General features: G+C 33.5%; 2 protein-coding genes and 1 pseudogene across 2 annotated transcripts; 2 read left to right on the top strand and 1 right to left on the bottom strand.

Moving 5' to 3' along the window:
- Positions 1 to 7,360: 7,360 nt before the first annotated feature.
- On the top strand, positions 7,361 to 7,797 carry LOC121391637 (60S acidic ribosomal protein P2-like). Its single transcript, XM_041523194.1, is given in 4 exon segments — positions 7,361 to 7,483; positions 7,530 to 7,584; positions 7,587 to 7,607; positions 7,652 to 7,797. Coding segments are annotated over 4 exon segments (345 nt in total).
- A 1,201-nt stretch (positions 7,798 to 8,998) lies between these two features.
- LOC121391630 lies at positions 8,999 to 11,282 on the top strand (annotated as a pseudogene).
- Positions 11,283 to 11,587: 305 nt separating this feature from the next.
- Positions 11,588 to 13,455, bottom strand: LOC121391635 (aflatoxin B1 aldehyde reductase member 2-like). The gene is given in 11 exon segments (XM_041523193.1): positions 11,588 to 11,622; positions 12,091 to 12,171; positions 12,418 to 12,514; positions 12,563 to 12,629; positions 12,676 to 12,755; positions 12,806 to 12,855; positions 12,897 to 13,043; positions 13,086 to 13,125; positions 13,172 to 13,226; positions 13,273 to 13,334; positions 13,384 to 13,455. Coding segments are annotated over 11 exon segments (786 nt in total).
- Between the last annotated feature and the right edge of the window lie 1,521 nt (positions 13,456 to 14,976).

Genomic DNA, 14,976 nt, shown 5'->3' with positions numbered 1-14,976 from the left:
GTAGCAACAAATGTTCATGTCGTACGTACTGCAGTCTTGTATGCTCCAGCGTTAAAAGAGAAAACTCAACATTCAATAGGATTATTTACAGGTATCTTTGTATTAGCTGCTAAACTAAGTCGAGTTTTTTGGTGGTTTGACTTCATCTTCAGTTTTATTTAACTTTGTTCATGATTTTAATGACAGTGAAGAGATTACCAATACAAGTTGTACTAATACTGATGCAGTTCATGTTAAACAAGACACTTTATATTACGTTTTAGTCTCCATATACGCCACATGTACTATACTAGGTATACTGATATCATTAACTCTCATTGACAACTATGGTACTGATACTAAGTTCCAATCATTCAAAACTACATGTCATTCTATATTCAAATCTGCAATTGATATAGCTAAATTGTTTGTTCAATGGAAAATGTTGTTCTTGATACCTTTATATTTACTGAATGGATTTGGTACTGCTTTTATATTAGGAGAATTCTCTAATGTAAGTTTGTGACTAATAATATGACATTATAATTATTGATTTCTTCTACAGATCTACATCTCAGAGTGTGTAGGTGTAAGATGGGTAGGTTTTTTTGTTCTCCACATATAGTGCTACTAGTGGAATTATCTCAGTAATTATTGGACGATTATACAAGTTTGTACCATTCTCTCTCTTTGTATTTATGGCTGTCATTGTTTCTCTCACTCTCTCTTTCTTCCTCATTTTCTGGGAGAGAGAACCTAACTTTATTGCCATATTGGATTGTTATTGGTTGGGGATGGTGTGATGCCACTTGGCAAACAGTCAATCAGAGTAAGCCCCCTTAATAATAATAATTAATATAATTGATATTATTATGACTTGTATTGCAGTATTAACAGTGTACTCTTTGAAGATAAAAAAGAATCAGCTTATTCACTTCTACAATTAGTAATTGCTGTTGATTATACAATAGGATTACTTTACCTTTGTTTTCTGGTATAATTGTACAATTATCCATTATTATTATAATAGTAATTATAGCAACAATGACTACCACTATATTATCAATCAACATTTCTAATAACCCTGTTGTACATACTTCTCTAAATGTTGAAATTTCTTTATTTAAAAACACACAAAGTTATTATTTACTTATTTTAAAAAAATTGTTTTAATTCCAGTAAAAAATAATAAAAATCCTTTAGTTTTCTCCCACAGGACAGTTTTGAAAGCTTTCTCTTTATATGGTGAATCTTGTAACAATCTCAACTGTTTGTCTCTCTTGTCAATCCATTCCTTAGTAAAAGGAGTGAACCATTAATAGTGATGCTATATTTGAACATTCTTACTTGAAGTTCTCCACGATACATTTCCAAATTTAAATCATCTCTTGTTCGCAACCTTTTACCTGAAAATTTCACCTCTCGCTAATAATGAAATATATAGTCACAAGTCAATGTGATAGTCACATGATAGCTTACACTAGGTATCAGATCAAAATCAATTCTTTTCAGATTTCTTAAAATTGATTAAATGTTGGACTTTTCCTTCTTGTACGATTTGTTTCATCAATTAATGTCGTTTCATATTTATCTGATTAATCTCCGAACCTTTCAATGATACCAAAACTCGCTTCTTACGATCTATAGATAACATAATTCATTTATTATAATATATTATTATAATATTATTTATTATTCTTACATTCATGACAATTGCATTCAAACATGCTTGAATGAACTTTACACTTTTTTTTCTTTTTAGAAATCTTGTATTCTGAAGACAAAAGCATCAACAATATATGCCTATTACTACAGAGAGACATATCTAGAGAGGAGAGGAGCTATCATTCTAGTATATATAGGTAGTCAACTCACTGTTGTGGTCACCCAAAAACTAATGAAAAAGAATCGAGCATAAATGTTGGTTTCTGACACAAATCCTTCCTATATTAGTTTATGGTGATGGTCATGTGATAGTCATGTGACTCACCATCTGGACAAACCCAGTTATTGACAACCATTTCCTCATACAAGATAACTAAAAGGGTGGAGTTAGTAGGTGTGGTTTAGTTGCACTGACATACTATAACTTTGATAAATGTTGTCAAAATTATTTAACCAATACACTTGACTAGAAGAAGAGTGTCCCATTACTCGTGTAATAAGAACCAACTTGATAAAGTGCTGTCTCACTATAATAAATGATGACAAGAGATTCCTAATACTTATAATGAACTTACCAACAACCTACATAGACTCTCCCTTGAAAATTTTCCATACCAATAATAGCAAAGAATAATAAATTACAAATAACAAAAGGAGAACACTATAAAAAAGAGTATATACTGAGATATACTGAGGTATACTACTGAGTTATACCTTAACAGTCGATGTCCTAAAATAAACACTGTATTCATTATGTCATAGTAACGTCTTCGTAGGCGGAGCAATCTAGATGACAACATGATTTATGAAAGAACACTCGTTTATTTATACCTTAATAATTTAACAGGTCTGAACACAATGAGATAATGAAGTGTGGGATGATGAACACCAGCATCTAACTCAACACAGAGGAGAATAAAACTTGACAATATAATAATGAAGTCAAATCTAATTAAATAAAAAAAAATAAAGATGTCCATCTGAATTAATATTATAACATCAAAACCTGTTCCACCATTTTCTAAAATACTCTATTGGTCCTACTGCTAGTAATCGATAGTAATCTCAACAAGATAAACTATAATATAATAAAATATGCTTATATCAGCAAATATCACTCACTAATTGTAAAAACAAAAGATCCATAAAATAGAATTATGAGATGCTATAAAACGCCTTCACCACAATATCTACTATAACTGTCAGGGGCATTCTCTATATTGTCTGCTCCATCTTTACCTGTGAGAGAGAGACTATAATACTCCAAATATGATAAATACATTTGACTTACTGCAATAGAGACTAGTAATAAAAGTATGGAGTATAAGAAATAGTGCATTAATTGGACAATGAATGCTAATAACAAATGAACTAATTATGAGATTAATTAAAAGGACTTACCCAATAATAGATTAAAGTAACGAAACCTGATAATTTTGTGAAAAACTAGAGAACAAAATTTCATTTAATTAGTTTTAATTTATTATAATAATTACAGGCAAAAACAGGTCGTACTCTGATAGGGAACTCATCATACCAAGCAACTGTGTGTCCATCCCCTTTGACCTGAAAATGGACATATAACAAAAACACTACATTAAGTAAAAATAACTTGTTTCCATTTTCAATTTTGTATCTCATAAAAACATAGAAGTCCTCCAAACAAAGTGTGTCATGTGACATTGTCTCATCTCTTTGTAAACCTTTGAAAATAACTTAACTCCGCTAGTGATATGAGAGATTCCGGAGGAATAGGAAAGAGAGAGAGAGAGAAAGAGAAAGAGAGAGAGAGAGAGAGAGGAGAGAGAGAGAGAGAGAGAGAGAGGAAGAGAGAGAGGAGAGAGAGAGAGAAAAAGAGAAGAGACGGAGAGAAAAAGAGAGAGAAGAGAGGAGAAGAGAGAAGAGAGAGAGAGAGAGTAGAGAGAGGAGAGAGAGAGAGAGAGAGAGAGAGAGAGAGAGAGATTAGACATTAAAAGGTTCATCTTACGTGTTCTAGGTTTGTATTGTAACATAAAGAGAAGGAAGTCATGATAATTGACTCCTTCCCATCTTTAGCCAATATATAGTAAGCCAATCTCAAGGCCTCCCTAATTATAACAAAATAATGAATAATAATTAAAAGATTGTACCGTTTGTGAAAAACAATTTTCTAAACTTGTCTTTTTCTTCATCATTAAAGTTAGAATACACAACAGCCAACAACTTAAGAAAAAATGAACAAACTGTACAATATAGTATGTGTCTAGTAACTGACCAACATTTGAAAAGAAATATAGTGTAACAAAAAGATAAGTTATAAAGAAAATAGGAGACAAATGATTATTAAAATAAGCTTCCATAGATACATCAGGGTGACTAAATAAACAATAAAATATTATTAATAATTTATATAAACTAACTTTGCTGTTGTTAATGTAATAAATAAACTGACAAATGCTTTCAAATAAGAATCAAAGAACTAAATGAAAAAATGTATGTGATGTCACATGATTTAGAGACATACCGTAGGATCACTCTCAGCAAATAAATAGTACCCTATAATTTAGACCAGTTATATTTGATTAATAAAAGGTTGCTATGGTAACATACCCATTAGAGCAAATACAGCAATCATAAAGAAACAATAATATCATGACATCAAGTATTGGTTTTAAACATTGAAAGATTTTGTCGGAGAACTCTAGGATTAAAATCTTCAATCCATTCCAGAATCCTCATTCTCATACCTTCTCATCCAACAATAATATAACTATCAATAAAGAAGACAAATTCTCAAACAACGAGTTGATCCTAAACTGGTTTTTCTGTCTCACTATCACAACATAGCTTCAATGTACATCAGTAACATAACAACAGCCTATAATTTACAAGAGTCAGAGAGATAACTTTAACGAAAATGAAGAGTTAACTTACTGATATCATAGCACGGTGTCTTAAAAATGTTTTTGGTTTCATCCAAATAAATCTCAAAATGATATTGGCACCAATGACAGTAGAAAATATTAACTCAAACAATTGCATGGACCTATAACAGATGTCATGTCAATAATAAATACACAACACATACTCGACAACAATTCCTTCATAGTTAGCTGGATATGGTATGATAGAAGGTGTCTCAATAATAGCAAGTGATAATAACAGACAAGGATGCTATAAAGTCTATCATATAACACACTGGATGATGGAAAAGGATGGTATGCTATCTTAGAGTATCGACCATAGGATGGGAGGCAAATTTATCATTTGTTCTCCTTCCTTCACGAATAAAGCTGCTTCCTATAATATGACAAAATGTGTAACATGTAATGAACACTAATAGAAAACCTCATATTTGGTGCGATAGTGTCTCTTAAATATGGAAACAAATTCATGGAACCTTAAAATAGAAAAAAATATTATATGGAGCCACACCTCCAAACTTACCTGTACTTCAGTAGAACGGAGAGATTAACTCTCCTTGGACTGATAATGGTGCCACTCTTCATCTACTGCTCGAGGAGAAGTAGGCGAAGACTGTATCTCAATAGTTCCATTCCCAGTATCTGAATTATCATCAATATAACCAGGATTAAGAGGCTTCTGTATAATTTCTAGGAGCTGAATCAGATGACATCCCTCCAGAACTTGCACCAGTGCCCACCACGCCATATTGAACATGACCTTCATGGATAAGAGGAGTATGGACAGATTCACTATAAAGTAAACGTGGAATACCACCCGAACTAGTACCTCCTGGCGACGGCCATTGGAAGTGATACCCCTAGAACTGTCTGGACTTGGCTCAATAAATAGGAAGCTATGCAATACTATTAAAAATGACAGCTAGACTGTTACTGGGGACTAAGGTATGCAATGTGTTTATTAAGAATTAATTAGTGTATCTTATTATAGGGGATATTGTACAACAGTAGATAGAATTAAATATATACTAAAAACTGGTGATAAAGGTGACCCTTTAATTAATACAATAATTATTATATAATTACTAGGGACTTCTAGTAATTTTGCAGGACAACGACTACCAAAAAGATGACATCATTTTGAGGGCACTTGGATAGTAATACGAACTCTCATCCTCTATTGGGTAGGTCATGTGACATCGATGTAAAGTTCATGTGACTTGTCAATGTAGGCTAGCACGGGAGTTTTGTGACAATGGTAGTACATTATCAGAGAAGTTACAAGAGGTATATACATATAGTCTCCATTAGAATTGTTATCATCTTTAAACTAGATCCAGTGGTGTGTTACAAGATATGGTTCACATATTGCTACTCCACGCTCATTAGCTACCTACCATAAATTAGGTAATATTGTACACTGCCCCTTTATTATAAGTTTGTTACTGTAATTAGCTAAAACTGAATTTAATGAAAGTAATGTGAAACGTTTAGAAAACTGGATTGATAATATAGATACAAAACTACCACCATTAAAAAACTTTATTTTACCAGTGAGTAAAACCCTGTATTTTGTGTTGTTAATAACTCTTATTAAAGTCAGGAGGTAAAGGAAGTGCCTGCCTTCATTTAGCTAGAACTATCTGCCGAAGAACTGAACGAAGGTGGGCGGAACAATGTAATCAATTATTACCTATATTTCTAGGGTCCTACCCTATATATCGGGAGAGGGACATATTGATCCTGTAGTAGTCCAATATTTAAACAGGTGATGTCATGGTGATGTCATATCATTATTTTTTTTACAGACTTAGTGATTTTTTATTTACGGCAGCTCGTTACATGGCTCAATTAGATGGAAAAAATGAAGTAATTTATCGTAAAAAACCCCTTAATTATCTATTAGGATTAGTTAGTTGTAACTGACAGTTACTAACATATTGACTAGCTCTTCTAACTTGAGTTAATAGTAATTCTATATAATTATTAATAATTATTAATAATTTATAATACATTATATAAACTGACCTGCTTCAGCTACAGCCTGTGACAGTCTTTCAGCACTTTGTTGATTTTCAACTTCCAATTTTTGTAGTATTTCCACTATTTTTAAATATTAGTTCTCATCAAAATATTTTTTGTGAGTCAAAAAATAATTTACAACATACATTGTTTTTATACTATATCATCAATATGTTATTAATTATTATGTTAATTATGAGGGTTTACCTGTTTATCTGGGTGTATTCTTGACTTGGTAAAGAGTCAATCAAGGTCTCAATATCAAGTGCAGTGCGTGTTATTAATGTAGCAAATAATGAAGTATTGTCCTGTATGTAGTTATTATGTAATTAATGAGAGGGGTAAACTCACTCTCTGAATTAGATGACCCTTCTTTATCATCTAATAACGAGACAATAGAAGTCATGAAATATTATTATATTATTACCAGTTCTAGTAGTCTCTGAACCTTGTTGTAGTATACCTATACTGTTACAAAAATATTCTGCCATCTATAATAAGAAAATAATAAACATTCCAAGTATCTAATTATAGTACTTGAGTAAACTGCTTCTTGCAATTTGTGTTAACCTGTCAGCCATTTTATCAAGCTAGACCAAACCTCCTTGTAGGTGAGACTATGCTCACGTGATCGAACACGTGGAGAGTTTTATTGCACAAACTTAGTAAATCTATTGGTAACCTGACCTTGTTTCGTGTCCCAAAGACTTAAATGTAAGTAATTTAGTTATTTAAGAGTATTGTTATTATTGAGGGGATACGTTGAATTTAAGGAGAGTATTTTCTTTAGCATGCGTTACGTGGCAGCTTACCTGTTAGCCGTATTAGGAGGTAACGCAAATCCTTCTAAAGGTGATATTGTGGCTATCTTGGAGTCAGTTGGTCTGGAAATTGAAGATGAACGTATTGATAAAGTATAGTTTGTATTTTGAATTATATATTTAAATATTTCTACTACAGGTCATCTCAGAACTGAACGGTAAAGATGTCAATGAACTTATATCACAGGGAATGAGTAATTGGCATCTATTCCATCAGGTAAGCTCCTATCATAATTGTATCTAATTTCGTTTAATTGGTAGGAGGCGTGGCTATTGCAACAACTGGAGGTGGAGCTACAGCTGGTGGTGGAGATGAGGCCAAAGAAGAAGTCAAGGAAGAGAAGAAAAAAGAGGAAAGCGATGAGGACAGCGACGAAGATATGGGATTTGATCTCTTCAATGACTAACTGTCTCAAGTGTCTGATGTTTTCAGTTTTGAAGAAAGCAATTTTTTAAATTGCATATATTAACAAAAAATAATATGATGATTAATTCATGAGAGTTATCATGAGTTGGGACATAAAAAAAAGTACTATCATATTGTTCTGTTACTTCAATCTACATAAACCAAACATTACTGGTAAAAATATAGCTATAGCTATTGTAATAGGCCAAAACCAGCTCTCGTCTGAGGATATATGATCTAATACACGAGGTCCAGATGTTTTCTTAAATTTTTTTTCTTTATTTGTTTGTATCTCCCCATTCTGTGTTTGGTTCTTGTTTTGGTTTAGATGATGTATCAATAGAGGTAGAGGGAGGAAACTCTAAAATAATTATGAACTAATAAATCAAGTTTATCAGGAGCTTACCCTGAGGATTGCCTTTAGCTACAACAAATAGCATTTATTTTAGGATTATCACGAGTAGCCTACATTAAAAAATAGAGTATGCCCCTTTGTTTGATTACTCATTATACCTTGGCAACCTCAACAACTAGAGTACCGTCAAAATCACTTGTTTCACTGTTCACAGTTATCTGTCCATCTTTAACATTAAATGGGATTATTTCATCTAATGCTACAGCTCGTCCTACTCTAGCAAATATGTCTAAGTGATTAATAACTGTATGGTGGTTATTAAGTACCACATCAAACACCTGAAATTAAATGACATTATTATGACATCATAATTGGAGGAGTGGTCACCTTCTCATCAGGTCGTTGAAAGTAGACCTCTGCAAATTTAAGTACTACAAAATAGTCTCATCTGATGATATCGGGATATCATAGGAAAAATCACGATAATAGTAACGTTCTGTTTGATACAGAATTTGATCCTCAGGTGGTACTCGTGCTATCGTAAGTCCTTTACCAAAGTCAGAGGCCACACCTGCATCATTATCATCTTTACGATACTTGATACCATTCCTATCTGTATGTCTAGGGCCCCCACAATTAACAGCATAAATTACTTCATAAGCTGGCGTCATCATATAGAGACTTGACACGAACGCAGCACTATGATTTTTCTCATCCTTGAGCTGTGCGTATGTGTGCCAATGATCAATTACTATAGTAATGAGAAGATCCTTAAATGTCCAAATTCCCCAGTTGAAATTTAGGCTTTAATGCGCATGCGCAGAAGACACGTGGAAGTCTACCGGTGATGGCTGCTGTTAAAGCCCTCATCCTAAAGCTGAAGTAGCTCGAGCTGCCCAAGCTCTGCAGCTCAATATTAATGGCGCCAGAGGACTTCAAGAAGTCTTACGGACTAATCTAGGTCCCGAGGAACAATGAAATGTACAAAAAACATAAAAATTATTTTAATTTTAATTTTGTTAATAATTTAGGTTAGTATCTGGTGCTGGAGATATTAAACTGACAAAAGACGGCAATGTCTTGCTTCATGAAATGGTATATACTTTATAATGGTTGCTATGGTAACGTATTTCCTTTTTACAGCAAATACAACATCCCACGGCATCACTCTTAGCCAGAGTAGCTACAGCTCAAGTATGATATTACTATATTATATTTTAGTTAGTATGATACAACAGGATGATATTACTGGAGATGGTACAACATCTAATGTTCTCATTATTGGAGAACTCTTGAAACAAGCTGATGTTTACATATCAGAGGTATGATGTATTAATATTATTAATAATTGTTACTAATTAATAAGGGGTTGCACCCTCGTATTGTAGTAGAGGGATTTGGGAAAGCCAAAGAGAAGGCTTTACAAGTGGGTAATAAATTATAGAACTGATCATAATAGTCTAGTAGGTATTGGAAACTGTTAAGGTAGTTCAAGAGATGGACAGAGATATACTTATCAGCATAGCCCGTACTTCACTGAGAACTAAGCTAAGTCCAGAAATAGCAGATGTCCTAACCGAGGTATGTGCTCTATGGAATACCTCCTATATCTGTCTGTCTGTAGGTGGTTGTAGATGCCGTCTTATCTATCAAGAAATCAGATGAACCTATTGATCTTCATATGGTAGAGATCATGGAGATGATGCATCGTACTGATACTGATACAAGGTATTGATATTGTGTTAGTAATTACTGATCATAGTCGTTGTAGATTAATTCGAGGATTAGTCTTTGATCATGGCGCTCGTCATCCTGATATGAAAAAAAAAGTTACTGATGCTTATATCTTAACATGTAATGTTTCTATGGAGTATGAAAAAAGGTAGGAGTGGTCTTTCTAGTTTCAGTTTTATTGTATTTTTTGTAGTGAAGTTAACAGTGGGTTTTTTTTATAAGTCTGCTGAAGAGAGAGAAAAACTTGTCTCGGCTGAAAGGAAATTCACTGACGATAAAGTTCGTCAAGTTATAAGTTAAAAAAACAGGTCAATAAAAATAATCCTTTGTTTATTAGTCAAGTCCTTTATTAGGTCTGTAATGGAAGTAATAAAAGTTTTGTTGTAATAAATCAGAAGGTTAGTTCCATTAATTACAATAATAATTATTTTTAATTAAAGGGGATTGACCCAATATCTCTGGATATGTTAGCTAAGGAGGGAATACGGCATTAAGGAGAGCTAAACGTAGAAATATGGAGAGGTAGCATGTCCCTGTAATTATAATAAAAATAATTTATTCATTAGATTGGTGCTTGCATGTGGAGGCGTGGCTATGAATTCATTTGAAGATTTAAGTCCCGAATGTCTTGGACACGCTGGCTTAGTTTATGAACATGTTCTGGTAAATAAATTAAATATTTTATTTAATTATCTTTATATATTATAGGGTGAAAATAAATATACCTTTTTAGAAGAAGTATCTAATCCACATTCTGTTAGTATACTTATCAAAGGACCTAATAAAAACACACACTGACACAAATTAAAGATGCTGTACATGATGGACTGAGAGCTGTTAAGAATGCTATTGAAGACGGTTATTACTATGACCTAATGGGAAACCTTCTTAATAATGTATTTTATTATTTTAGGTTCCATTGTTCCTGGAGGTGGAGCTTTTGAAGTTGCTGCATATGTGGCATTGACATCTTCTGAATTTCTGTCAACAGTCTCTGGACGTGCTAAAAATGGCGTCAAGGTAACATTGACCTTGTTGTTTTTTTTATAGCTAACTCTAATGTTAGGCTTATGCTGAAGCATTGATGGTTATTCCAAAAGTTCTTGCTCAAAACTCTGGTTTTGATCCTCAAGAGTCATCTGTCAAACTTCAAGAGGAATATGAGAGCTCAGGTCAACCTGTTGGACTTAACTTGACATCAGGAGAAGCCATGATACCTGCTGATGAAGGAATATGGGACAATTATAGAGTTAAACGTCAGCTCCTGCATTCCTGGTATTATAATATATATATTATTATTATTTAATTACCTTTTGTTCTTTTAGCACAACTATTGCTAGTAATTTATTATTAGTGATGAAGTTATGAAGGCGGGCATGTCTTCATTGAAAGGATAGAACGTTTATTATCAATCATGTTCTCTAGTAGTACCACGTGATTAAAATATTACGGACGTTTACGGAAATGTTTTAAAATTTGTATAGAAATGAAAATGGGGAATGAATATTGTGACTCCGTATACGTGGGCACGCCCATTTCCAGCATGGCTATTCTGCTGTTGCAAAGAAATCATATTTCTCGCTTCATAATACAACGATCATGGAGAACAATCAGGGATGAGTCATCATTCTTAGAGCCCCACCTCGATATCTCTTGTTAAGTAGTGATCATAAAACTATTATTTGCCATCATCCAGTCAACCTCATCCTATATCTTTATCCAAACCTCTGAGATCTCCTAAAGCAAGGAGTGATACACTCACAGATGATCAGATAACTAAAATAAAAGAGTTGAGAACTCAAGATCCTTCTATATGGACTGTACAGACATTAGCCAAATTATTTAACGTGAAGAGTCGTTTGATCAGTGAAGTTGCACCAGCTAGTGAATTGAGACAACAGCAACTCGTTAAAGAAAAAGAGCTGATAGCTGATATGAGACCACACAAGAGAAAGTTGTACTTAAAAAAGAGAGAAGAGGAACGACAGACAAAATTAAAGGAAGCAATGACTTATTTGAATTATGATTTTCCTGGATTGAAATTTTAAGTATTAATTATATTTCAGCAAAAATCAGCTTTTGTCATTATCATTGTTAGCGATAATATAGAGGACAATTGCCTTTGTCAAGTTGCCACACCTCCTCAAATGCATCCACAACCCTATTAATAATATGATGTAATGTGACTATCACATGACCACTCACTTTGATCTAAAGGTCCTTCCTCACAAGCATCTATATTAGCCACTACATGTTCCAATGAACTCACTCCAATTATAACACCATCTATTGTAACAGTAGATATATAACATGATAAGTGTTATACAGACCATTGTGTTCTGGTTTCATAGCTGAATGATAGTTCATCCAACGAAAGGTAGCACTAATCAGAGACACTTATTAGGACCATAAACCTCATCTAATGTACGACTTATTGTGGTTATCCCATCAAAGACAGTTTTACGCCCAAAACCTTTTCTGATATCTAAGCCAACATGATTAGAATATAATGATTGTAGGACATATACTGACATGGGACCCATTTGCCAGTTCCAAAGAATCTTCCATCATTGATAGGTTTATCTTTGTCATCATACTGGAGTTTACCAGTTAAAATACCACCAGCAAGCTACATAATTAAGTCACATGACTGTCACATGATGGTGTATAAAATGACTGGATTGTAAGCATAAAATCTTAATCCAAATTTCCTCAGACAAGGAAACAGTTCACCTTCTACCATCCTAATATATCACATATTAAGACACCATATAATAGACTGTTATATACCTAGTAAGAGGATTATACATCCCTTGGTAGACCGTGGGTAAAACCCATCCATTCTGCTTACATATATAGTATATCTCAGCCTGCGATATTGTGTGTATTGTGAGAGAAAACTACAACTCTTTCTCCTTACCACTTGCCATGAGCTGTAGTTAGAGAGTCCAAGCTCCTTAAATTTACCCTCTATATTGTTGTATTTAATATTATCAAGATAAGTCTCATACCTTTGTATAGTTTTTGCACAGCAGATAGTGTTTCTCAATAGGTGTGTTTATGATCAGGTGCATGGAGATAGAGAATGTCTACTGAAGGAGCTTGAAGTCTCGAAAGAGATATTGTCATTTCTTCAAGAACTCTGTCATACTTCATACCTAAACCCAATGTATACTAGTTTGATGTAGTAGCGTCATTACCTTGAGGACTCCATGGATTGACTTTAGTTGCAATAACACACTATAACACAACAAACAGTCAATAAACTAATACACAAATAATTTACCTTTGATTTGTCAGGATACCGACCAATGATCTCCTCAGATTTCCCATCAGTATACCTAAAAAAGACTGAAATCTACAGAATTATTATTTCCACATTATTACATAAAGGCTGTGTCTATTTCCTGGTATCCTCTAGAGAGAAAGGCATTCAGGATATCATGACACTGCAAAGAAGAGAGATAATCATATTATTAGTAATGACAACAATCTTACTCCTTTGTCTTCTATCAACTTTCTCCTCCCCATCTCCATAGTGCCCAGGACAAGCCTCAAGTTGGAAGACATCTTGCTCTGCAAATTTGAAGGTGTGGCTGAATATAAAATTAGTCATAATGGCTGGGTCCTCTATTAGACTGTTTGAGAGAATTGCTCTTGCAGAAGCATATTCAAAGTAAAGTATATTACAATGATATGAGTTTCTATTTTAATTCTGCAGATTTCGAGTAACTTATCCAAAAGAGATCTATGATAAAATTAAGAGTTTTACTGACAGACATCATATCCAGTTAGAGTTAGTAGTTGATATTGGATGTGGATCTGGTCAAAATACCTTTCAATTGAGTCCTCTTTGTCAACAGGTTGTAGGAATTGATATTAGTCCAGCACAAATTGAATGTGCTCAACAATCACCTGACAACAAGACCATATCTAATGTAGAATTTAAAGTAGCTTCTGCTGATCAACTCCCATTTTCAGATAGGTCTGTTTCCATGGTAACATGTGCACAAGCTTGGCACTGGTTTGATCCGGTAACAACTTATCCTGAAGTTTGTAGGATCCTTAAATATCCTGGATGCCTTGCTATTCTTGGTTATGGCCAATTTTTTGTTAAAAATAGAAAATGTGAAAAACTTTTTAAAGAGTTTTGTCATCAATCTATCTATCTTTATAGACATCCTGGATCAACTCCTGTTGACAATCTTTATCGTACTATAAATCTTCCATTACCACAAGTGGAGAGATGTGATTGGATCATTGATTGTGATATTGAACTGCCCTCTTTATAGGATATTTGAGTACTATATCGTCATGGCAACAATATTGTCTAGCTCATCCTGGTACAAAGTTACTGCAAGATTTACAGGAAAAATTAAGTTTTATTATAAAAGACAAGATAGTATCATTGAGTTATACAGTGTTCTTATTGTTATGTCTACAATAGTACATGAGTATTGTTCAACCGTGTTTGGATATTATGTAATAGTAGCATTATTATAACTGAATTTATAAAAACTTTGTTCCATAACTAGCCTCACCCAACCAGTTGCAATGGCTACCATTAGGTTGTTTGAAGGAGCTAATATTGCTAAAAAAATATATAAAGTAAGTAATTAAATGATCAAAATATAATAAGTGTTGTTTCAACAGATTTCGACCAACTTATCCAAAAGAGGTCTATGATAAAATTAAGAGTTTTACTGATAGACATGATATCCAGTTAGAGTTAGTAGTTGATACTGGATGTGGATCTGGTCAAAGTACCTTTCAATTGAGTCCTCTTTGTCAACAGGTTGTAGGAATTGATATTAGTCCAGCACAAATCGAATGTGCTCAGCAATCACCTGACAACAAGACCATATCTAATATAAAATTTAAAGTAGCTTCTGCTGATCAACTGCCCTTTCCTGATGGGTCTGCTTCCATGGTAACATGTGGAACAGCTTGGCACTGGTTTGATCCAGTTTCAGTAGAGCCTGAGGTTTTTAGGGTGTTAAAATCTCCTGGATGTTTTGCTGTTTTTGGTTACACCCAACCAGTCTTACAGGATAAAAATGTGATGTACTCTTTGACACTTTATTTTCTAAT

Source organism: Gigantopelta aegis, unplaced genomic scaffold, assembly GCF_016097555.1.
Source record: "Gigantopelta aegis isolate Gae_Host unplaced genomic scaffold, Gae_host_genome ctg2757_pilon_pilon, whole genome shotgun sequence".
In the NCBI taxonomy this organism is placed as follows: domain Eukaryota; kingdom Metazoa; phylum Mollusca; class Gastropoda; order Neomphalida; family Peltospiridae; genus Gigantopelta; species Gigantopelta aegis.
Note: the sequence above shows the minus strand (reverse complement) of the source record. Positions and strands in the feature narration are given on the sequence as shown.